The following is a 22,626-nucleotide window of genomic DNA, read 5'->3' as shown; positions in this document are numbered from 1 at the left end:
AATATACTCGGATATAAGATCAGTCTTACAATTCAGCCACAATCCTTCTATCATTTTCACAGTTGTAGCAAAAGCTGCAATTAAAGCTTCAGGGATCAAAGTTTATAGTCTTCACACATCTGTATCAAAACAGCTGACATGAAACTAAAATGTTCATTATTCTTTCAAACACGGCCTGACAACAGGCTTATGCCTGTTTTTTCCTGATATCTCAAAAACATTGCAAATGTAGTTATTAATTAAATGCAGCAAGGGTGTTAATTCGCAAACACCAACCATTAATCATGATCTTAGTAAAAGGGAAATGATGTAACATATTTTTTGCAGTGAATATTTCATTAAAACACACAGACTGAAGTTAGGAATTTCTTTCCTAAATGTGTTCCCCCTTATCACAGGGATAACAAAGGATGGTGGGTAGAGGCAGGGCTCCTCTAAACTCCCAATATTGATATCTCAGCTGCTTGAACATGCCCACCATGTGGGTGCTATGCCATTTGGGAGAGTGAGGTGCCTGGTCCTCCCTGGCAGCCTCCCAATGGGCTCACGACATCCTCTTATTCAGGCATGCCACGTCCCATGATGGGGCCCAATGGTGTCAATGGCCAATCGCAGAGCAACCCGCCTCACTGCCAACACCCCTTATCGAGCACTGTCTGGCCAGTAGCAATGGCTGTGCTCATGGTTCCTTGTCAGTCCCAACAGTGATCAACATTGCTGGTCTTCTGATTGGTTGGCACCTCTGGAGCACAGATGTCCATTCTTCAAATGGACGGGCGTCACAACAGCAACTAATGAGTTGGCAGACCATCAATGAATGAGGCTGGTCTTCCCATTAACAGCTGAAGCAGGTTTGCTCCCAACTGGCAGGCTCATTGTTGGGTGCCACCACTATGCTGATAAGATCACCACCTATTTGTCTAATTCTGACAAAAGATCTACAACCATTTACTTTGGAATGCTATTTTCCCAAGTTCAATGCTACAAATGTTTACCTTGTTTTCTTCAGTTTTATGAAAAGGTGCAAGTTCATATTATCACATAAACGTAAAATATAAGTAAATATAATATAAAAGTAAAAATAACCAACTAAGATGATAATGCAATTAAAAAGCTTTTGAACTGAAAGCTAATAGGTGAGAAAATAAGGAGTGTGATGGCAATGGACTTTAAGAAAAGACAACATTCTATATTATTAGATTTTCTGATATCAATTAGTGACAAGACCATTGTATTTATCACTTTAATGGACAAATTCTTAAGTACAAGAACATTCACCGAACATTACATACAGCCTTACAATTTTACAATTCAAAACATACACAATGCATGGAATCATTTGATTTGTATTATATGCAAATAAAAGATCCTAAATCTGTTCTACTGGAGATATTTTCTGTTGAAATATACATTCAATTAGTTTACTATTCAAATCAAGATAAGATTCCCAAACTACATTTGATTTCTGGTTTGCACCATGAGCGTAAATAATTGCAGACATGACTATGAGGCTTATTGGCATTCTCGCCTCAACTAAATTCACAAAGCTACTTAAAAGCTGTAGGAATAGTTTGTTGTATGTCATGTGATCTACTTGCATTTTAAACAATTGCATACTATACACAGTGCTGAAAAAGGAATGGCAATAATTGATAATGAGTTCAATAAATTAACCTATAGTATGATCACACAATATTAACATTCACAAAAAGTTCATTGTACAGTTTTCTTAAGGTCCTAGTCCTAATAAATATGCAGCACTGCAACATTTGCTTGAGGACATTTCTAAATAAACATTAGCAAATTACACACATTAGCATATGTCATTTAAAACCCAGCAACAGAAAGTAATTTTGTGAATTATCAGAACTGGATTTAGAAGTCTGTGCACTATAAAACAAAATATAAATGTTAAACCAATATCACTTAAGCATTTTTGTACCATGGCACACCTTTGTTTATAATTTTAATAATGGAAACTTCTTGGCTTCTGTTAAGCAAAAAAAAGGGTAACTATTGAAAAGTACTATTATTTATTAATCATTTAGTTACATGAAGAAATAGCACTTTATTTTATTCATGATTGTCATAAAGCTACCATAAATAAAGATTCAAAGAACATTGTAAATACTTCAAAAAGACTACCTATTTATTTTAGGTGGCTTGTCCTAAAATGACCCAGGTTTCACATTTTTTGTGTTATCAGTCAGGGAAGATACATAATAATAGAGCTATTGCGGTGTATGTCCCTGTATGAAGACCTGCCACACTCCTTAGAAAATACTTGAAATAGCAGAGCTTCAGGAGATTTCTAGACAGTTCGTAATCCAATAATATGTTGACTATAAATAAGCTGTGTATTGGGTAGAGAGTGCAGGAAACTTCTTCTGATATTGCAAGCTCAAATATAACTTCAAATATGAAATCAAGTTTATAATTTTGCTACAAATAACATTTGCACTCGTCCACCTAATTACTTTTAATACGCCAGCTTTAACTTCTATACATAAAAAGTGTTTATTTATTATAATTTAAAACATAAGTGGTAAATGAATTGAGTGACATAATTGTCTCTGTAAAATGTTCAATGTACTTTACTTTAAAACTGTCAAGGGCAAGGAAGTAATATTCCTTTTGAGAATATTATATAGTGCATCAGCAAAAGGAAATAATATAGATTATTTAAACCATATGCTTGCCAAATAGGTATTTAATTTTCTCATACTAGTTCTTATAAGTTGATCATTATTACTTCAGGCAACACTAAATGTGTTAGTATCACAGCAAGTATTATCAAAATTTAACTTCTTGTTAGAAGTTGGATAGCCATTAATATCCTCTTGCTCTGTTAGATCATGATCTGGACTTTCATGAGACATATCTTTCATTACACTGTAGTAAACAGGCACATTGTAGGCAGAAGGTTTCTCTGCCTGTGACTGTTTGCATTTGCAAAGTTTTTTGAAGGCAGCACGAAATTTCTGAGACATTAGATTGTAAATGACAGGGTTGATAGCACTGTTTAGGTAAATGCTCATCCTGCAGAATAACAGAAACCAAGTGTTCAAGTAGGGTGTATTCATGAAGGAGTTGACAACCACCAAGGTTCTGTAGGGCATCCAGAGGAGAGCAAAAAGGATAACCACCACTGCCAACATTTTAGTGACCTGAAAAGCAAAGCACATAAAAGGGAAAAGGTTATCAAATGGGTTATATTAAATCTTGATTTGGCAAATTAATTTCTCTGAGGATTTTCTGGGAAATCATTACCTAGAAATATACAGCTTTCTAAAAAACAAGAAACTGTTTCATTGGACAGGCACTTTATTTTCCTTCCCAAGAAAAAAAATTAGGGTCTTACATGTACACTGAACAATGCAAACACTGTTCATTGTTGTAATTTGCATTGCCAATATGCATGCATGGTGAGAGAAAATAAATAAGGAATTTCTGTGTGTGTGGCAACTTTCAAAGATTCAGGATATTTCAAAGTGCTTTGCAATCACTGTTAGTTTGTGGGCTAATTTGACAGTCGATTTGTCCAGAGTATGACCATACAGATAGTAATGAGATGGGTGAACTGTTAATCTGTTTTCTTGTGTTGCTTGATGCCAGGTCTTTGGTCATTCCATTGAGAGAACTCGCTGTTCTTCATCAAGCCCATACCGTTGTTATCTATAAATCATTTGGGAAGATTGAACAGCTTTTCTTGTAATAATAGTGGTTGTCCTTGTATTGCAAATATTACATCCCAGGATGACTGCTGACTTAATATCAGGGCAAGTAATCAGGCCTCGCTTAGTGTGTGTTTGCATCCATGTGTGTGCAGAAGAACAAAGAGGAGCACAAGAAAGAAAGAGTATTTAAGATCAATGTATGTTTTCTAATGGTAAGAAAAGTTAAAGGGAAACATTATCCAGAACACAGAGTACAGAAAAATGTAGCCATTAATTACCAGGAGAGGGTGTAAATCGACAGTTAAGATTATAGATAAACCATATAGAGTCAGAAAAATTTGCAAACCCTGGCAACACAAAGAAAAACATTCTAGCTGCTAATTCCACATGGAGAAATAGGATAGAATAATGACTGAAAATAATGAGGAAAATAGCAATATTCTACATTGAGTCAATTATATGGTAAGTTAAATGAAGCGAGAAATTATTTAGAAAGAGAAACCCAAATGTTTCCAAATCTCAAAGCCATAAAATTAATGACCGCATAAAAAATAATTGGCTGTATCAGAAGCATGAACACTGGAATTAAATATTGGACCATTAATATCAATTGAAGTAAGAAAGGAAGAATTTGCTTTTGCACAATATTTTTATTAATCTTAAAATGTTTCAAATTGCTTTACAGACAAGGAAGCGTTAGTGACATCTTGTCGCTGTTATAATATAGGACTGAACCTTAAGCTTTTTTTTGACTAAGTCCAAAATACAATGAATTTTTTGGAGAAAATTACACTATGAGTGGAATCAGTTCTTTTGCAATACATATGTAAACCAGTATGAGAGGGCTGTTGTGTAGTGTTCTATTGTTGTGGTTGTGGGCTGTGGTAGTATCCCTTCTTATAGGCCAGAGGCCTGTGTTCAAGTCCCACCTGCCCTCAAGATGTATCATAACATGATAAACCACGTTAATTCAAAATGTTTATGGAGCACTTGTGGTGCAGTGGTAATGTCTCTACCTCTGAGGCAGAAGTTCCACTTGTTCCAGAGGTAAGTCATAACAGGTCGATTAAAAACATTTATGCTGCCTAGTATAGCTAACAGCGTACACAGATTTTGTGTGTTGGTAGCCACAGCCCGATAGTTAAAGCGATGACTTTGAAACCCATTGGGGTCTCTCCTGCCAGTCTGAAATCCTAGTAAATTGTTTCTTGGGGAGATGGTGGGATAGTAATCCACAGAGCTAAGTTAACACTCTGGGAACTTGGGTTCAAATCCCACCAAGCAATTAGTGAAATTAAAAAAGGGTCTTGTGATGCTACTTCCAGAAGGCCCCGTTTCAAGTCTCCTTTTCTCCAGAGGTATGTCATACATGCCTGAACAGGTTAACTGCTAACAAAAAACTATAATTAAAAGTCCTGGTTCTGTGGGAGCTTAACCCTATCCATTCAGGTTGCTTCTATTGTTCCAACATTAAAAAAAAACCAAGGCCTCACAGCGATTTACTTCACTGGAATTCAGCGGACCACTCGGCGCCTCCGTCTCAACATTTCTTCATAAAAAGACCAGGACAAAATGCATCTCTTAAGCCATAGTATCGTCACATTTCTAAGCACATGCAAATGGATTGGAGAGATGCCATTGTAATCTTGAGTGTTCGACAAATGTCATAAGTTAACGTTCATGGATGCGGGGCATGTGCAGCTGGTGCTCTGGGATTGTATCTTGAGATGTTGCTTGGTCCTGAAGAATATGGAGGCTTCTCAAAGCCAAAGGTGAGCTGAAGTCACTAGGCAACTGCTCTGACTTCTTGATGTATAGTTTGTTTAGCATATTTGCTAAGTAAGGAAGCTGAATACTAATAAGGCTAGTGACATTTAACATGCTTTAATTCCCTCTTAATTAACAACTTGCCACTGCTGGGCAAGAAACTTACCACACTGTTTGGTAAATAAAATTTGCACCATATTTCTCCTGATGTTGAAATAAGTCTCACCAAACTTCTCATTCGATTCGGCCACAAATCTCTCTATAGCTCATGTCATTCAGGCACCCATAAGATTCCCAATCTCATAGAATCAATCATTAGACCTCAAAGTGTTAGCAAACGGAACGGAAAGATTCAAAAAATTTGCTAAAAATGCACAGTGAGTATTTTAAAAAGACACGAGCTTTACAGTTATAAGATAACAAGGTGTGGAGCTGGATGAACACAGCAGGCCAGGCAGCATCAGAGGAGCAGGAAAGCTCACGTTTCAGATCTGGACCTTGTTATCTCAGACTCCAGCATTGGCAGTTCCTACTATCTCTGAGCTTTACAGTTATGATTTACTCAAATTAACCATAAAGATTAACATCTCCATTCACACGATGGAATTCAAAAGCCTGATTCAACAATATGGCAGCAGGTTCTTGTATTGAACATGATCAAATTATCTTCATTTTCCTTAGATATTATTGTTAATTTGATGCATGGCGGTGGTGCTACTGCTGGTAGGCTGAGATTTGTCTCAGCTGAATGCACCAACTTTTTTCTCAATGGCAGAGAAGATTGGGTGCAGTGTAAAACAAGCTGAAAATAGTTATTTCCAGTTTTACTCCAAGATGGTTTAGGGTCGATTGAGGATGAATTAGCACTCTTTGTATCTTATTGATCCAAACTGTTACAATACTTATAATTCAAATTCATTATTTTCAACATTTAACTAACTGCGGAGATAACATTGGCATGAAGTTTTAAACTTAAAAAGCTCTGAGGGAAGGCAAAACTTATTTGTACTAAATCTTCATGTTACAACTCCTTTATAAATGATTCGATAAACAAAATTTGTTATGCAGAACTAACAAAGCAAAATTTTATAAAGGCTGTTTCAAGCACATAGCCACTAACAAACACTTAAAAAGATCTCTGATATTATCACATTGAATGATCCTAACATAAATATTTATTAAGTTACATAAAGGCTTGTTTGTAATTATATTTTTGTAGTTCATTTGATTGGAACATCTATTCTAAGTAATCTGAAAAATATCATCTTTGCCAAAATTATGTCCCAACAACAAACTAAATTAAACTGCACTTGGATACAGTAGCATGAATTGAGTGTATAAAAATAAAAGACTTACATAAATGGTTTATGCTGTTTTCTATTTGCACGTTTAAAGAAAACTAGGTGTGTAATCTTACCAGGCTCTGAGCAACATGGATGGTGGTGAGTCAGGCAGGATATTGAGCGATCATTTTGCCCACATTTTGTGTATTTTTTTAAGCAGCATAAGAAGATTCTTGCTAGGCAGTGGTGAGTTTTCAGTTGATGCTCATTATTACTTGTTGAAGGCCTTATTAACAACCAACACTCCACAGGTTGCAATCTCATCAAATTCACCACACTAACTGGTCATCAGGAAAATTCAAACTGGAAACCGGAGTAGGTTCAACTCACCATTTGCTCCAAAAGACTTCCATGTTGGACAGCGGGCACCAAACATCTTGAGTATGCTCCATAGGCACAGGCCACATTTACCACGACGTCTATGTACAAACTACGTGCTCTACATAATTTTGTCTTGACATCTAGGACTTGACCATAAAATGCAACTTTTTGGTCTTGACATGAAGAACATAATTTTGTTAAAACGATACTATCAAGTTCATTAGCAGCCAGAGCTAAAGATATATCATCTCACATCTCACCTGGTTTTCCCAAATTTATCACCACTGCTCCATGAAGTTCAGGGGCTGGGATGTTTCTGTCCATTATTTCCTCTGTTCTCATGAAAATAACGCCATGTTTTCAAGACATTTTTGTATTTGGTCATAGCAGGCATCAGTCTAATGAATTATTGTTTATATTGCCTCAACACATTTTTGTAGTACGGAGCCCAGAATTATAACAGGAATCTAACTGTGCTCTTTCTAAGCTTTTCTGAAGTGTGGACACAACAAAAATATAAAACAAAACAAAGACACGTTGACAGTCTCATTCTCATTCCTAGTTTACATATAAGCTGCACTTTTTTTGGCAGCACTTGTCCTACGAAATGTCAAAACCTGCGCCTTTGCAAATTCATTTTTGGCAAGGCTTATCAACAAATCAGTCTAAAAAGAAGATTCCATTTGTGAAGCTTCCAAATTTCACTGTATATCATCAAGATAAGCTGCACAATTAGGAACACTGGCTTTGACTTGTTTCATCTGTTTCTCAAAAGTTTCCAGGGAAATTGTCTCGCCTGAATGTCATCACACGGCATTGGAAATGACTGACTGGTGTGATACAGGCCATTATATCTTTAGCTCTGACTGTTAATGAACTTGATAGTATCATTTTAATAAAATTATGTTGGTCATAAAGTTGGCACTGCCATCCCTATCAATACAATCTTTCACGTGAGGGACTGGGTAGGAGTCTTCTTTTGTGACAGTCTTTACCTTATCATGATTGACTATTTGGGAGCTCCAACCACTTTTTTACTGGGTTTAAATAGTCACTTTTCCAAGATGCACTAGATTTCTGCTTTCACCTGGGCCTCTTTCTCTGGACTTAAGTTACACAGAAAAGCAATCTTCCACATCCACATCATGTATGGTTAAAGTTGTATACCATGGTTTTCCTGAGGGCTCCTTTAAATTTGGTCAGTTAACTTGTTAGGTGTTTTCATTCTTCTACCTCCATGTATAAAAGTATGGTGTCTAACTGTCCTAACAATTCAATGTTAGGATAGTTGCTGGTTCAATTTGGGAATTGTCTCATTCTCTTTCTGCTTCATCCTTGCTATACTTTGCACGTTCCACTGTTCTATCTAACACATATGTACTTGTTCCTCCTAACACTGATATTATTTCAACATTTTCATATAATGTAACTAACTATTTTTCTGGTGATCTGAGTGTCAGTTAAATAAGTTACTTTACCAATTCTCTTCACTGCCCTATGTGGATCATGAAATGGTGCTTTCAATCATTCACCTTTTGGATCTCTGCCCAGTACAAAGGTGTGGGTATATATGCACCACTAATATCATTGATTAAAACTTTGTCATTCATATCATTCACTGGTGGAAGCATCATGCCTTTCCCTAGGAAAAGACTTTGAGGTCGTCTTTGCATTGAACTCCAGGAGATGGGAGAAATACTAAATGAATATTTTGTGTCAGTTTTTACTGTGGAGAAAGAAGTGGAGCCTAGAGAATGCAGAGAAATAAACTTTGATGTTTAAAAAACAGTTCACATTACAGAAGGGGAAGGTCTGAAGGTCTTGGAGAATAAAAAGGTGGATAAATCTCTAGGACCTGATCTAATGTATCCCAGAACATTGTGGGAAGTAAGGGAGGAAATTACGAGATTCCTTGCAGAAATATTTGCATCATCTATAACTACAGGTGAGGTGATTGATGGCTGGAGGGTGGCTAATGTTGTACCTTTGTTTAAGAAAGGTTGTGAGGAGAAATCGGGGAACTATACACCTGTGAGTCTGACTTCGGTTGTGGATAAATTGTTGGGAGGTGATTATAAAAGATAGGATTTATGGACATTTAGAGGGACAAAAATTGATCAGGGATAGTCAGCATGGTTTTGTGTGAGGAAAATCGTGTTTCACAAACTTGATTGAGTTTTTTGAGGAAGTTACCAAAAAGATTGATGATGACAGAGCAGCAGATGTTGTTTATTTGGATTTTAGTAAAGCTGTTGACAAGGTTCTACAAGATAGACTAATTAGTAAAGTTAGGTCACATGGGATTCAGGGTGAGCTTGCCAATTGGATATAAAATTAGCTTAATGGCAGGATGCAGAGATTAATGGTGGAGGGTTGGTTTTCAGACTGGAGGCCTGTGACCAATGGACTTCCACAGGGATCAGTTCTGGGTCCTCTTTTGTTTGTCATTTATACAAATGATTTGGATGAGAATATAGAAGAAAGGCAGATGGAGTTCAGTCTGGGTAAATGTGAGGTATTGTAGTTTGGTACAACAAACAAGGGTAGGCCTTGTACATTTAATGGTAGGGCCTTGGGTAGTATTGTAAAACAGAGGGACCTAGGGGTGCAGGTACATAATTCTTCAAAGTTTGTGTCACATATAGACAGGGTGGGTAAAAAGGCAAGGATTTGGGAAGTCATCTTGAGGTTGTACAGGGCATTGGTGAGGATTCTTCTGGAATACTGTGTCCAGTTTTGCTCGCCCAGTTATACTAAGGATATTATCAAGCTGGAGAGGATTCAGAAGAGATTTACCAGGATGTTGCTGGGTATAGAAGTTTGAGTTATAAAGAAAGGCTGGATAGGCTGGAACTTTTTTCACTGGAGCATAGAAAGTTAAGAGGTGACCTGATAGAAGTTTATAAATTAATGAGAGGTATAGATAGAGTTAATGGTAGTTGTCTTTTCCCTAGAGTGGGAATTTCAAGTCTAGAGGGCACATGTTTAAGGTGAGAGGAGAGAGATTTAAAAAAGACATGAGAGGCAATTTTTTTTACACAGAGGTTTAAAAGACATTTGGATAGATACATGAATAGGAAAGGTTTGAAGGGATATGGGCCAGTAGCAGGCAGGTGGAACTTGATGAGTTTGGGATTATGTTCGGCATGGATTGGTTGAACCGAGGGGTCTGTTTCCATACTGTATGACTCTATGACTGGCGACTGTACCTCAAAGTATGCCAATAGGTTTACTTGTCTCATTTGAGCAATAGAGTTACTTTCCTATTGTCAAGAACTCCTTCTCAGGTCCTTTGTTTATTTCCCTTGCAGTCATAGCAATGTTTATACTTGGTCCAGAGCTGCAGTCACTGTTAAAACCGAATCAATTGTATTCTCCATCAGGGTGCTTTTCTCTGCACTGATCTAGTGTCTCCCAATATATCCAACAGAATGACCCTATAGCTTTTAGCAATCTGCAAGACAGTATCACATGTGACAACAGAAACACTTAGGCCTTCAGATATCACTTACATTCCTCAGCACTTTTCTTTCTGGCATAGAAAGGGGATCTTCTGCCTTTCCAGCAAAACTTCCCATCCTTGTCTACTTGCCTTCCTTTCACCTTCCTAGCTTCTATCCTTTTTGTCTTTGAGGGTGGCAGAAAGAAGGTTTGGATTCAAGGACCAGTTCAGCATCATTGGCCATTTCCAATGTCTGTTTTGCTGCTGCAACCTTCTGGTTTTACTTATAAGTTTGTATTCGAGAATGTCTAAGTGTAGTTGTAACAAAATAACTTCAACATAAAATCTTTGCTTTTAAATTTCGGAACTAATGCCGTAAAACTGAGCATTTTAATAATTTTCTTTTCTACCTAATGACATTGAGACACCACGTTAAGTGTCTCAAGAGCCTGAACCACCATTCTCTCTCTGTTCCACACCACCTATTCATCCCCTTCTCGAAATGTAATTAGTATTTTTTTTGAAGAAAGTATACCACTTCAAAGGCATTGGTAGTGAATTCCAACTGTCCTTTTTTGCCCATTTCACTAAAAATGTCTCATAGCACCTTGATTGGTTCCTTTTTATGTTTTTAATTTCACTTTGTCTGTAAATGTGCGCAGCAATCCTTATAGCCCCTTTATCAATGAATTAAAGAGGGGGAAATTATCATGAGAAAACTATTATTTGATTGGGTAGATTTTTAATGTAATATGACTTAAAAGTGATTTATTGAGGACAGAAAGTTTTGTTTTTAATTCGATGATGGTTGAAATTTAAATGAAGCATTACCAATTAGAAATTAGAGTAGCAAAGAAAGAAAAGAAAATTACATTACAAATACAATGTTCACAATAGTTAGGCCAAGTGATTTCATTAGCAACAAATATGCTCACAGATTAATTTGTTTTCAGAATATGATCAGCAAATCTTGTATAAGGTTTTATTTCCTTAAACTTTAACCATAACATTAATCAAGATAAAATTTTAAATGTATATTATATATATACATATATGTCATGTATTTATTTTATATATATATATATCTTCAAGCAATAATCATTCTTCTATTAAATGGAGTGTAACATTGTTCATGGAGAAGGATGCTCATGATTGAAAATGACAATTACAAATAACCAAGAGCTCCTAAATGTTTGTCTTAACTGAGACTGCAATATCACTAATACAGTAACATAGCAGAGACTGTGGTCAGAATTTACTGCCCTACTGGAGATGAGTGTGGAGATAGTAGACAATTTAATTGGGTGAGAGGCTATGGAATGGGGAACATAGTGCCTTCCCACTGCCATCCAGTTAAATCCAGAATAGGAATTCTCATGGGTGGCGTTCCTTCCAGATGCCAATTGAGGCCCTTAATTGGACAATTAATGCCCATTGAAAGGCTTCCTCTCATATCTGTTGGTATTTAACCAGCAGTGAGCATAAATTCACCATGCAAGGAGACCAAAATGCAAAGGTTGCCAGGTATGTTTGCAGACTCCTTGAGGAAAGGATCCTTCTTCCAAAAGGACTCACTGCCTGATCAAAGAACCAGGTACTGAAAGAGAGACTCCCTGACAGACCCAGTCGCCTTGCCTCCATCACCCTGCCTGCACATCCTTCTCTCCAATCCCATGATGTCATTCTACCTCCACTCACTTTTGGCATGCTGTCTCTTTTTTAACCAGTGCATTAACAGCAGCCACCACCATTCTCAGTTGCACCAACAACATGGAAAGATGCTATTATTTAATTGGCCAGCAGCTTTTTGGTGGGGGCAATAGTGGGGGAGGTAATTTTCATCCCAAGGCTCTATAATCCCTGTGAAATTCCGATGCTAGCAATTGAATTCCATCAAGCGATGAAGACAATGTGGTTATCCTGCAGTTATCCTGTTGGAAAGCAAGATCCTATCATGAACATTAATTCTGACATCTAGCACTGACTCGTGTCATTCAATGTATTGGTGTTTGTAAGTTGTACAATGAAGTAAGGTCTCAAGCACATCTTAACCACATGAGAACTAAGGCAGATAATTGGAAAATTAGTTATGGGAATGTTGATTTTGTGGTTCCATATTTCTTGGCATAAATATTTCTTGTTATTGACTGTGAATTTGATGTCAATAGATGGTGAATTGTCTTGTATACAATGGCCTCCTTAGATTAATATTAGCGATTGACACACATGTCTGAGGCAGATCCAAACTGTTCATAATATCATTGTCATAATGATTCAAGATGAGCTTGAGACTCCCTGTATAAGTTCACTGAGAATACCTATTTGTACTTATGCATCATCTCCAGATTTTACCCATGCCTAAGTTCATCTGTTGCTTAAATACTTACTTCACTTTGTTACTTCTAGACTTGTTTATCCAACACAATCCTGGCCAACATGCCACATCTCGCCCTTCATAAACTTGAGTTTATCCAAAATTCTGCTGCCCACATTTTTTTTCTCAACCCATGTGCTGCTTCCTATTACCCATGTTTGCAGAATGGCTCCCAATTAAGGAACATCTTGATTTTGAAAATCTCATCCTTGTTTTCAAAATTCCTTCTTGACCTTGTCATTCCCTACATCTGTAATCTCCTTCAACTCCACAACCCTCCTAGTTATCCGAGCTCCCCCAGTTCTGATTTCTTAAACAACCCTGATTTTAATTGTTCGATCTTTAGTGGCCATGATTTCAGATGTTGAAGTTCTAAGCCAGGAGTGGGCAACTCTTTTTTAACCTGAGGTTCATTTTTAACAGAATATATTTAAAATAAGAACCATTGGAAGCAAACAATTTAAATTTGGCACAGATAAACCAGATACTAGCAACGTGCCAAGTTCCCTGGCGGAATGCATTTATGTATAAAATAAAATACATATACTGAATTCTGTATTATTAGGGAAAAAAATCAAAGTTAAAATAGTCCTAATCTAAATCATCATATTATTTGATAGTTGCATCTTTTTTACTTTATTTTCCTTTGCATCTCCAATGTATGCATCTTCAGGTTTTATGTGTCACTTTGCATATTAATTAATGGAAATAGAACAATGCACTTTCACATAAAATTAAAAAGTGATCAAAAAAGTGCATATAAAATTGAAAGAATGCTTTGTAATTTTTAAATCAGATCTTGAAACAAATGGATTACTTTTAAGATAATTGGTTAGTAAAACAATCTTTAAAACTGACTTTTACATTAAGAAGATGGAATTAAGACAATTTTTTCAGCTATCGATTCTCACAATGACAGAAGATTTTTAATAGCATATTTAGAATGTTTTATCATCTTAAATAAGAAACAGAATTGTTTGCAACCGGAAAACCTGTTCTTCAAGCCAAAGGCATCATGTGTAACTAAGGTGGAATTGTACAACTTGAATGTGTTTATTTAGAGCACATGTATGTTTTTTGTTCATATCATAATTTGAAATCATAAAGCACAGGGGACTGATTAGCCTTTTATCCCCGTACTAACAGCATGGCTTTTACTTGATTTAACAATTCTTTTAGGCTGTTTTCATGGCAATGCAGTCCAACTGGGGGAAAAATTGAGAGCTGAAAATGAGATGTTAAAGATCTGTGGGTGGCTTTTGAGCGGCGGGCTGCCGCGCTCCGACTTAAAATCCGGGAAAAACTTCATGAAACCACTCCTCAGACAGAAAGAGTCAGCGTGGGTTTCTTGAAACTAGACTATGTCTGACTAGTTAACTTTTTTTAGGATGTCACTAACATGGTGAATGAGGAGAATCTTGAATAAGTTCCAGAAGGTATTTTGGTAAGATAAATGTTGGTAAACGATTAAGAGTTCAAAGCCAAATTTGGAAACAAAGCAGCTTTTTCTGACAATTGGGACGTTATGTGGTAAATGGGGTTCCTGGTGTATTTATCCTGTAGTCTCAGTTTTCCACCATATACATCAATATCATAAATAAAAAAATACAGAGTTGTATATTCATGTTTTCTGGTGATATCAAGAGAGAAAGACAGTAAGTTGAGAAAATGGGAGAAAAATGCTGGAAAGCAGGGTGAACAGACCAAATGTGACAGCAAAACTGGTAGATGAAATTCAACATCATAATCCACTTTGAATCTGTGGAAGAAATACCAAAACATATTCTTAATGTTAAGACGATTCATGAAGGATCAAAGGGTTCAAGTGCACAAATCTCTACAATGCTGGAGTACAAAAATAATGAATTAAACTATTGCAGGTTTGTTTTATTGGCTGGAAATACAAAAATCTAAATGGTTTATGCATCAGAAAAAATAATACCTCACAAATAAAAGAATTTGGTTGGAGAGATATGATTGCACTACAGAAGGTGCAGAGTAAATTTACCAGGATGTGCCCTGGGTTGGAGAGTTTTAGTTATGAAAAGAGATTTGTTAAATTGGGTTGTTTACCTTGGAGCACAGGAGACTGAGGGAGTGACTTGACTGAGATGTATAAAGTTATGATGGGCATAGGCAGAGTAGATGAGAAGAAACTTTTCCCCTTCGTGGAGGGATCAATGATCAGGGAGCATAGGTTTAGGATAAGGGACAGGAGGATTAAAGGGATTATGAGAAAATGGTTTTTTTTCATCCAGAGTGTGGTAGGAATTTGGAACTCGTCTTCAAGAGGAGTAGAGGCAGAAACACTAATAATATTTAACATGTATTTAGATATACACTTGTGATGCCAAGGCATACAGACTATGGACCAAGTGCTGGAAAATGGGATTAGAATGGTTAGTGGTTGCATTTGATTGGCACAAACTCAACGGACCGAAGGGCCTTTTTCTGTGCTGTAGACCTCTATGACTCTATAACTTAAATGCCAGTTTCACCTTGAATTCTGGAACAACAACAAAGTTGCTGAACTGAGTTCTGAGGAAGGGTCACCAGACCTGAAACGTTAACTCTGTTTTATCCTTCACAGATGCTACCAGATCTGCTGAACTTTTCCAACAACTTTGTTTTTGTTCCTGTTTTACAGCATCTGCAGTTCTTTTGGTTTTCACCTTGAATTCTAGTTGATGATGAGTGAACTAAACTTGAAGCACTAAATCAAGAATAATGGAAGATTATTTTTCTTGTCTTGCTCTTATGAATGTCTTGTCACATTTCTGGGGTACCAAACAACGGGCACTGTGTAACCTTCAATATCTTATCCAAATAACCATTGATCATGCGTGAACAAATAAGTATCTGCAAGGACATCACATCTGATTGCTCATCATCTAATGCTCATATGTAACTTCCAACAATGGTCACTGATCAAGTGTTTCTACCTTCACCTACTAGTGGTTAGTAAAGCCAATTGTAGCTTGTCTGACAGTCTGAAATAAGATAACTCAGTATTGATTGCAGATCAAATGTTGAATCTTCGTCGACGTTATGGCTCAGCTATCCAAAAACTGCATTAGACAATTTTGGCTGAAAGAATTTCTAAATGGCATTGAACACATAAATAAAGTAGATAAGATGAATTTTATAAGTGAAACTACATTGACAAATATGTAATGGAGGCAAGTAATGTGCATAGCAATAGGCCAAGCAACACCGGAGCAACCTGCGCGCACTATCGACCTTTGAATGTAGTCCTGTATGTCTATTCATTCGCTGATTGTCTCGTGACAACTTTCTATTTTCTATTATTTGGCTCGGAAATCTAGTTACTCGGGTACTGCAGCCTACGACGTGCTTCGCTTCACAAGATTAGGCGAATCGTTGTGACCAAGCAGAGAGCAAACTAATGTGGAGAAGTAATCTCACCGTTTCCACTCGATGTTACTTTGCAGAGGCCTCATATCGCCATCTACCGTAACCTTCAAGAATTCTGCTTTCTGGGTTTTAAATTGTAAGAGATAAACTTACATTGTGTAGAATTTTTTTTTTTAAAAAAGTATTTATTTATTTTTGAATGTTGAAAAGGTGTGTGGCTTTGTGAGCTCGACCAAAACACTGTGTAAACATCAAGTGTGACTTGATACTCCAGTATTTTCAGGTATGTGGACAATATCAATTGCAAAACTGAAGGAAAATGGTTTTTGGTACGATAATATACATATACATTAAAATCTCAAATAATAACGTATTTTTAGCATTAAAACACTTCCGTTGGAGTGGAACTTGCTTTATAGTATAAGGTAAAAGCAGAAAATCTAATCCTTAACCAGAAACGTAAGCTGTTTCTCTAGCCACAGCTGTTGTCAGACCTGTTGAGTATTTTAACATGTTTTGGTTTAAATTCAGATTTCCAAAAGCTGTGGAGTTTTCTTTCTGCCGCATAGTACAGTAATACTACAGTATAGATTTCCAGAATGTGTAGTGGGTGTGTAGGACCCGCAAACACGCGGAAATTTGCTACTTCAAACCTCTCGGTCACCCCGTGATTCGCTGCAAAATTCTCACTGCTGCTTTATTTCTAAGATCTAAACTGTCTGCAAATGCATGAAATGCACCGAGCTGTGGAAGATACTGAGAGGGGAGTGGCGGGCCAGTGAACAGAAAATGGCCATCCACTGAATGGTTTGAAATGGATTTGTGAAATTACCTGCTTTCTTGAAGATTGCGCGCCCTTGTTGCGGCGACAGGACATCTTGGAGGCGCTGCTGCGCCCCTTGTGAATGGAGTTATTGGCTGAATCCTGCGGAGTGCTGGGGATCGGATTCAGAAACAGTATCCGAGCAATGAGCCCGTACAGAACTGTGGCCACGAATAAAGGAATCACGTAGAATATAGTGAAGTCCAGAAAGTAAATGGGCAAGTAATGGTTTCTTGACACCTTATAGTCACAGACCACTTGGATGCCATTGACATGTGGGATCTGCTTGATGTCCAGTAAAAAGAACCACATCACGCAATACACAGATGTGAAGGCCCATACTAAAGCGATGATTTTCTTGGCTCTGGACACGGTGCAGATGAACTGAGCTTTGATGGGGTGGCAGATTGCAATGTAACGCTCTATGGTAAAGGCGGTGATGGAACACGAGGACGCATTGATGCCTAGGTATTGCAGGTATGTGATGCAAAGGCAGCCGACGTATCCATAAACCCAGGAGGCAACCACACTTTCAGTGATATTGGGCAGGCCGGCCGCCAGGAGGACAATCAGGTCTGCAATCGCCAAGCTCACCAGGTAGCAATTAGTGGGTGTTCTCATGTGTTTGGTCTTCAGCACCACCAGTACAACCATGACATTTCCAGCTATCCCCACTCCACAGATTAACAGGACCAACAGGATAGTAACTACCTGGTACTCGAGAGGATTCTGAGGCATCCTCGACACTTCTACCGTCTGGTTCATTGAATTGTTGAATAGCTCAATCCCACTTGTTCTGTTCTCCATGGTCACAGATCTAGCAGCCAGGTTTGCTAGCTTTGAGGATTCATTGCCCTATGTGAAAAAACAGCGGCAGGATAACTTAGTGAAGAATATAAGACAGTTTTTTTTTAAAGAAACAAAGTACTTTTGAACAAGGAAGATAATGAGCCGGGGCTCAAAGTTTTGCTCTAAATCTTGACAAGCTGCTGTTACTGACGTTTCCCCCTTCGCTAGTTTACTCACTGTTCCGATTTCATTCGTTTCTTAACGTTAATCAAGTGGTTTTGAGACAAATTCGAAGGAAAACGGTGGGTGTACCGAGCAGCTAGATTCTCGTGAACAAATTCCCAACCAGAGGGACAGTTCACGTAGAAATCTTCTGCAGCACCATTAGCACTAGATCCTTCGGGTGAGGAGGAGAGTGGAGCGGTCGTTAGAAGTTACTGTGGTACAATGAATGAATTTGCTCACACCGTTCCTATTGTCTAACTATCTAGTATTAATTTATTTACGTCTTCTGCATCTGTTTTGTTTTGTCTGCGAGCTAAGTACAATTCTGATTATTTATCTAGTTTTAAACATGGGTGAACGTCAGCGCTTTTTATAAGTGAACTACTAAGCAGTAAAATATCAAATATTTACTAATTTGAGCCTGAATTGTGTTATTATTAGTGCCAATGGATAATGGTGTCCATTGAAAGTATCACTTACTTCCTGGGAAACCGGTTTTCATCCGCGGTCTGCCTCAGTTGCCGTGGTAGTTAAGAGTGCTTTGCGACGCCTGTGTTGAACTAAAGTGACAGAACACTGGCATCTCTCCTGAGCTAACGTCTGAATGGCGCATGGAGAGTGACGAGCTGCCCTGCCAGATTCTACAGCTACACAGCCTCCTACCAATCCAGGTCCTAGAGCCTCCTGACTCCACCAGCCACACGCACAGCAATAATCCCATCGCAAAACCCCTACTTCACCATGAAGGACACCGACTGAGCCTTACTCACTTCATACCATTGATGAATTAATATGTTTCAAGGTTGTTCGAATTCATTTGGGAATTGCCAATCACTAGATCGAAATGTAATTCATCCGTGAATGCTGAGACTGTTACTTTCATGATTGAGGGAGAACAATGTACTGCAGCAAAGTTAAAAGCCAACAGGTGGCTAATGGGTGTTGAGAGAGGAAGTTTCACGCCTTGTGAGTAGAACAGCCGACAACTCTTCAATGTTATCGCTCTTGGGATCAAAAGATTATATTTACTGGGGAGAACGAGGAGTTTGCCCATCGCCATGAAACTTAATACTTGAGGAAGGCAGTGAAGCCGATTCACTAAAATTAGACTGCATAATTTCTAGTCATTCATTAAAGCCAACAATTCTCTCGTGTGAATGTTATCCAAAATGTTCACTTCGGCGAGAGGAGCCACTCCACGGCTGTCCTTTTAAGTCCACAGTTCCTGAAGATGCGGGAGGGAGAACTTTATTCCAGGTTTCCGAGGCTGCAGTACCAGATCCAGGTTCATAACAGCTGAGATAACCAGGTGCAGAGCTGGATGAACACAGCAGGCCAAGCAGCATCAGAGGAGCAGGAAAGCTGACGTTACGGGTCTGGACCCCTACTATCTCATAACAGCTGAGTAGAGGTAGGGAAGCAGCCGGATAAATTTGGGCAAGATTATTAGGCGATGACCAGGGATCCTTGGGAAGACATGGAAGAATGTAATGAGAAACTAAGAAATTAGAGACGAGTTGTGGCATGGATTGACAGTAGACAGAGATGAGGGAAAATTCTCGGCCTCATGGGAATTAACAAGCGAAATTCGTACTTGAACCTTAGCTCTTCACCATATACAGCAAAGACATGTAGGAAGTGGAGCAATGTAGGATCATTTAACTAAATGATAATAAATTAGAAGATTCAATAATTTGAATAGGTGGGTGTGGAAAGATATAAATAGGTATTAGGAGTCTGAGTGTGCCAAACTGTAGCAGATTCATTCAACTAGATCAACTTGAGGTAATACATTTTGGATTCACTGAAGATAATTGGAATATCTTGTCTAAGGTAAAAGACTAGAAACTGTGAAGAGCAAAGAGATCCATGTGCCAAGTTTCAGAAATCAGTAAGACAACCAGCGCTTGATTGAAAACAGGTAAATGAAATGTTGACCATTATCTCAAGAAGTTTAGAAATAGAGGTTAGTAGAATCAGCTTTAAGAACATGAAATAAGTTCTAAGATGGAAATAACATAATATTGTCAATTCATTTTCCTTCACAACTGCTCTGTTCTTTCAAGCTTCACACATACATAAAGCACAAACCTCAAAATATATCCTGTAGTTATGCTGGATTCTGCATTCAGGCTGAATACTCACTTTTTACTTTGTAGCTTTATAGAAATGAACATAGAGACACACAGGTTCCCGATGTAAAAACCAACTACACAAGCAATATTCTGCTTTTATTATTCTTTGAATTTAATGAAGTCAAGGAAGATGAACAGTGAATAGATTATAAGAATTGAAGTCTTCTAATGCCAGGAATTGATCTTGTTTAGAAGCATGGTCCACAATGATAATAAAATGCTTAGTACTTCCCATATGGTTCTGCATTCCCTTACCCCAAAGCTCTACCTTATAGGATTAGTCACACTGGACAAGCAGAAGAAGGCTTAGCAGGACAGTATATAGGCACAGCCATGGTTCCTGAATACAGTCTCCTAAATGTCAATCTAAAAACACCTTACATTGTGATTTCAAAACTCAGCTTTACTTGTCCTATTTATTGCCAAATAAAAATAGAGAGAAAAGGTGGAATCTTTTGCTCTCGCTGTGGTGAGCTTGGTGGGAAAGGTATTTAGTTCAATGAGATGGTTGCACACATGAAGCCTCCCACTTTCCCACCTGCACCAGCATTAAGTTTTAGGCAAGAAAGATCATGGTTGACTTTCCCATCCTGGCAATAGTTGAGGTCTTTAAGTGGACAATTAATGACCATTTAAGGGCGTCATCCCACCTCCAAGCAATTGCATGTAATTGCAAGTTATCCTATCACAACACAGTGTGCATGATAGATAAACTTGAGCGGGCCACATCACTTCAGGGAGGAGGGGTCTGGATCCCTTGATTAAAGACAATCATTGCCCGATCAAGGAACTGGCTATCAGGAAGAAGCAATGCTTGCTGAGAGCCAGCCAGTAACCTTGTTTATGAGCCCTGCAGCCTCCTTTCAACCCATGAAGATACAGCAGAGTTGAACAAGAAAATGACAATTAAGTGTGGTTTTCATTTCATGTCAAACAATTTATCCATATTTTCTCTTTACTATTTTCAATTTTTTATGCATTGATCAAAACTAATGGCATACAGTGCACAAATATTAAGCAGATTGCAGCATAAGAATTTGTCTTCAGAATTGAGGATTACTTTAGCACAAAAGATCAAATGACTGGATATGCCTTGTTTCCATGTTATTCATGCAAAGTAATAGTAGTTTTATTAATTGTGAAAACTGAATTTGCAGTATTTCTTCCATTAGGATTATTATTATGGTAAGAAATGCTTATTATCATTTATTCCTGAAGCTGATATCAAGAACCATACCTCATTAACACTTTCTTCCATTTCTTATAAAATTGATATTTTGCTAACAATTCAAATTTTATTCACATACCAGTTTCAATCCTTAATACAGGAATGAAATTTGAGCTTCAGTAAAGTCAAGTTGTTTTTATGCCACTATGACAAGGCATTTTCAAAACAAAAGCACAAGATTCTATGATTCAATTAAGGATACTGGAAAACCAATGAATTCAAACAAACTCCCTCTTAGTTTAGGTCTTTAAGTAAGCAAACACTAATGCCCTAATGAGTGTATACTATGTAAAACAGTATAATTATTGTAGTCTTCCTTGGTTGCTCCCCCAGCTTCATAATTTACATTTTGGAATTTCTCTGTCTCTATAATGTGCATCATGTGCTACATAATTTAAGAGCCCTGGAATGGGGTACAGTGATCACAATGTGTGCTTAATTCACACTTCCAAAGCAGGCAGTGCATAAAACTCACACTGCCTGCTAAGTTAAATGATTGAGCTTGCAGCCAGTGCTAAGTGTGGTGTTAAGTGACTGTTTGCCTGAACAGGGGCACAAAATATTGAGAGGCTAGAAACACTGAAAGCACTATTTAGATTCAGCCTGTATTTTTTTAAAGTGAAGGGAATTCTGGCTGGAACTGAAGTCATTCTACAATTGATTCTGACCCAGGATAAACACAGGAATGGCACAGCATGTCAGAGATTAGGCACCGAGAATTTCCAATGTCGCATAAGAGACTTTAAAGCAAGAGACAGACAGAAGGTGACATGATTATGTATGTAGTTAGAGCCAGAGGCCTTCCAGAAAAATGCTCAGAAGGCAGTGAAACAAGATAGCCATGTCAGTCAATGCAATTAACCTTGCAGATCCGCATGCAGTGCATTAGAAGTTGAATGATTTTACATGAGTGGTCAAGGTCAGCAAATGTATTTTCAAATGCCGTATCCTACCAACTGCACAGCTAGCCCTACAGAATGTTCAATGTTTCACATACCTATAAAACTAACTGTTAAAGGTCATTATCTACATTGGCTCATACACAATGTCAAGGCACCTGTTAACCAGATCCCAAACTTAGTTATGTTAAATTATTCACCCACTTTAGTCCACAAGGAGGCCAATGT

The 22,626-nt window shown here is 37.8% G+C and overlaps 1 protein-coding gene across 1 annotated transcript; it reads right to left on the bottom strand.

Moving 5' to 3' along the window:
* Nucleotides 1–2,745: 2,745 nt before the first annotated feature.
* Nucleotides 2,746–18,775, bottom strand: LOC109912573 (thyrotropin-releasing hormone receptor). The gene is made up of 3 exons (XM_020512004.2): nucleotides 18,617–18,775; nucleotides 17,132–17,977; nucleotides 2,746–3,167 (listed from the first exon to the last, which is right to left on the bottom strand). Exons 2-3 carry the CDS (start codon nucleotides 17,927–17,929, stop codon nucleotides 2,754–2,756), a joined length of 1,212 nt encoding a protein of 403 aa, XP_020367593.1. The 5' UTR covers nucleotides 17,930–17,977; nucleotides 18,617–18,775; the 3' UTR covers nucleotides 2,746–2,753.
* Between the last annotated feature and the right edge of the window lie 3,851 nt (nucleotides 18,776–22,626).

This window comes from Rhincodon typus, chromosome 19, assembly GCF_021869965.1.
Source record: "Rhincodon typus isolate 14 chromosome 19, sRhiTyp1.1, whole genome shotgun sequence".
NCBI classification, from domain to species: Eukaryota; Metazoa; Chordata; class Chondrichthyes; order Orectolobiformes; family Rhincodontidae; genus Rhincodon; species Rhincodon typus.
The sequence above is the reverse complement of the archived record's forward strand: the minus strand, read 5'-3'. Positions and strand labels throughout refer to the sequence as shown.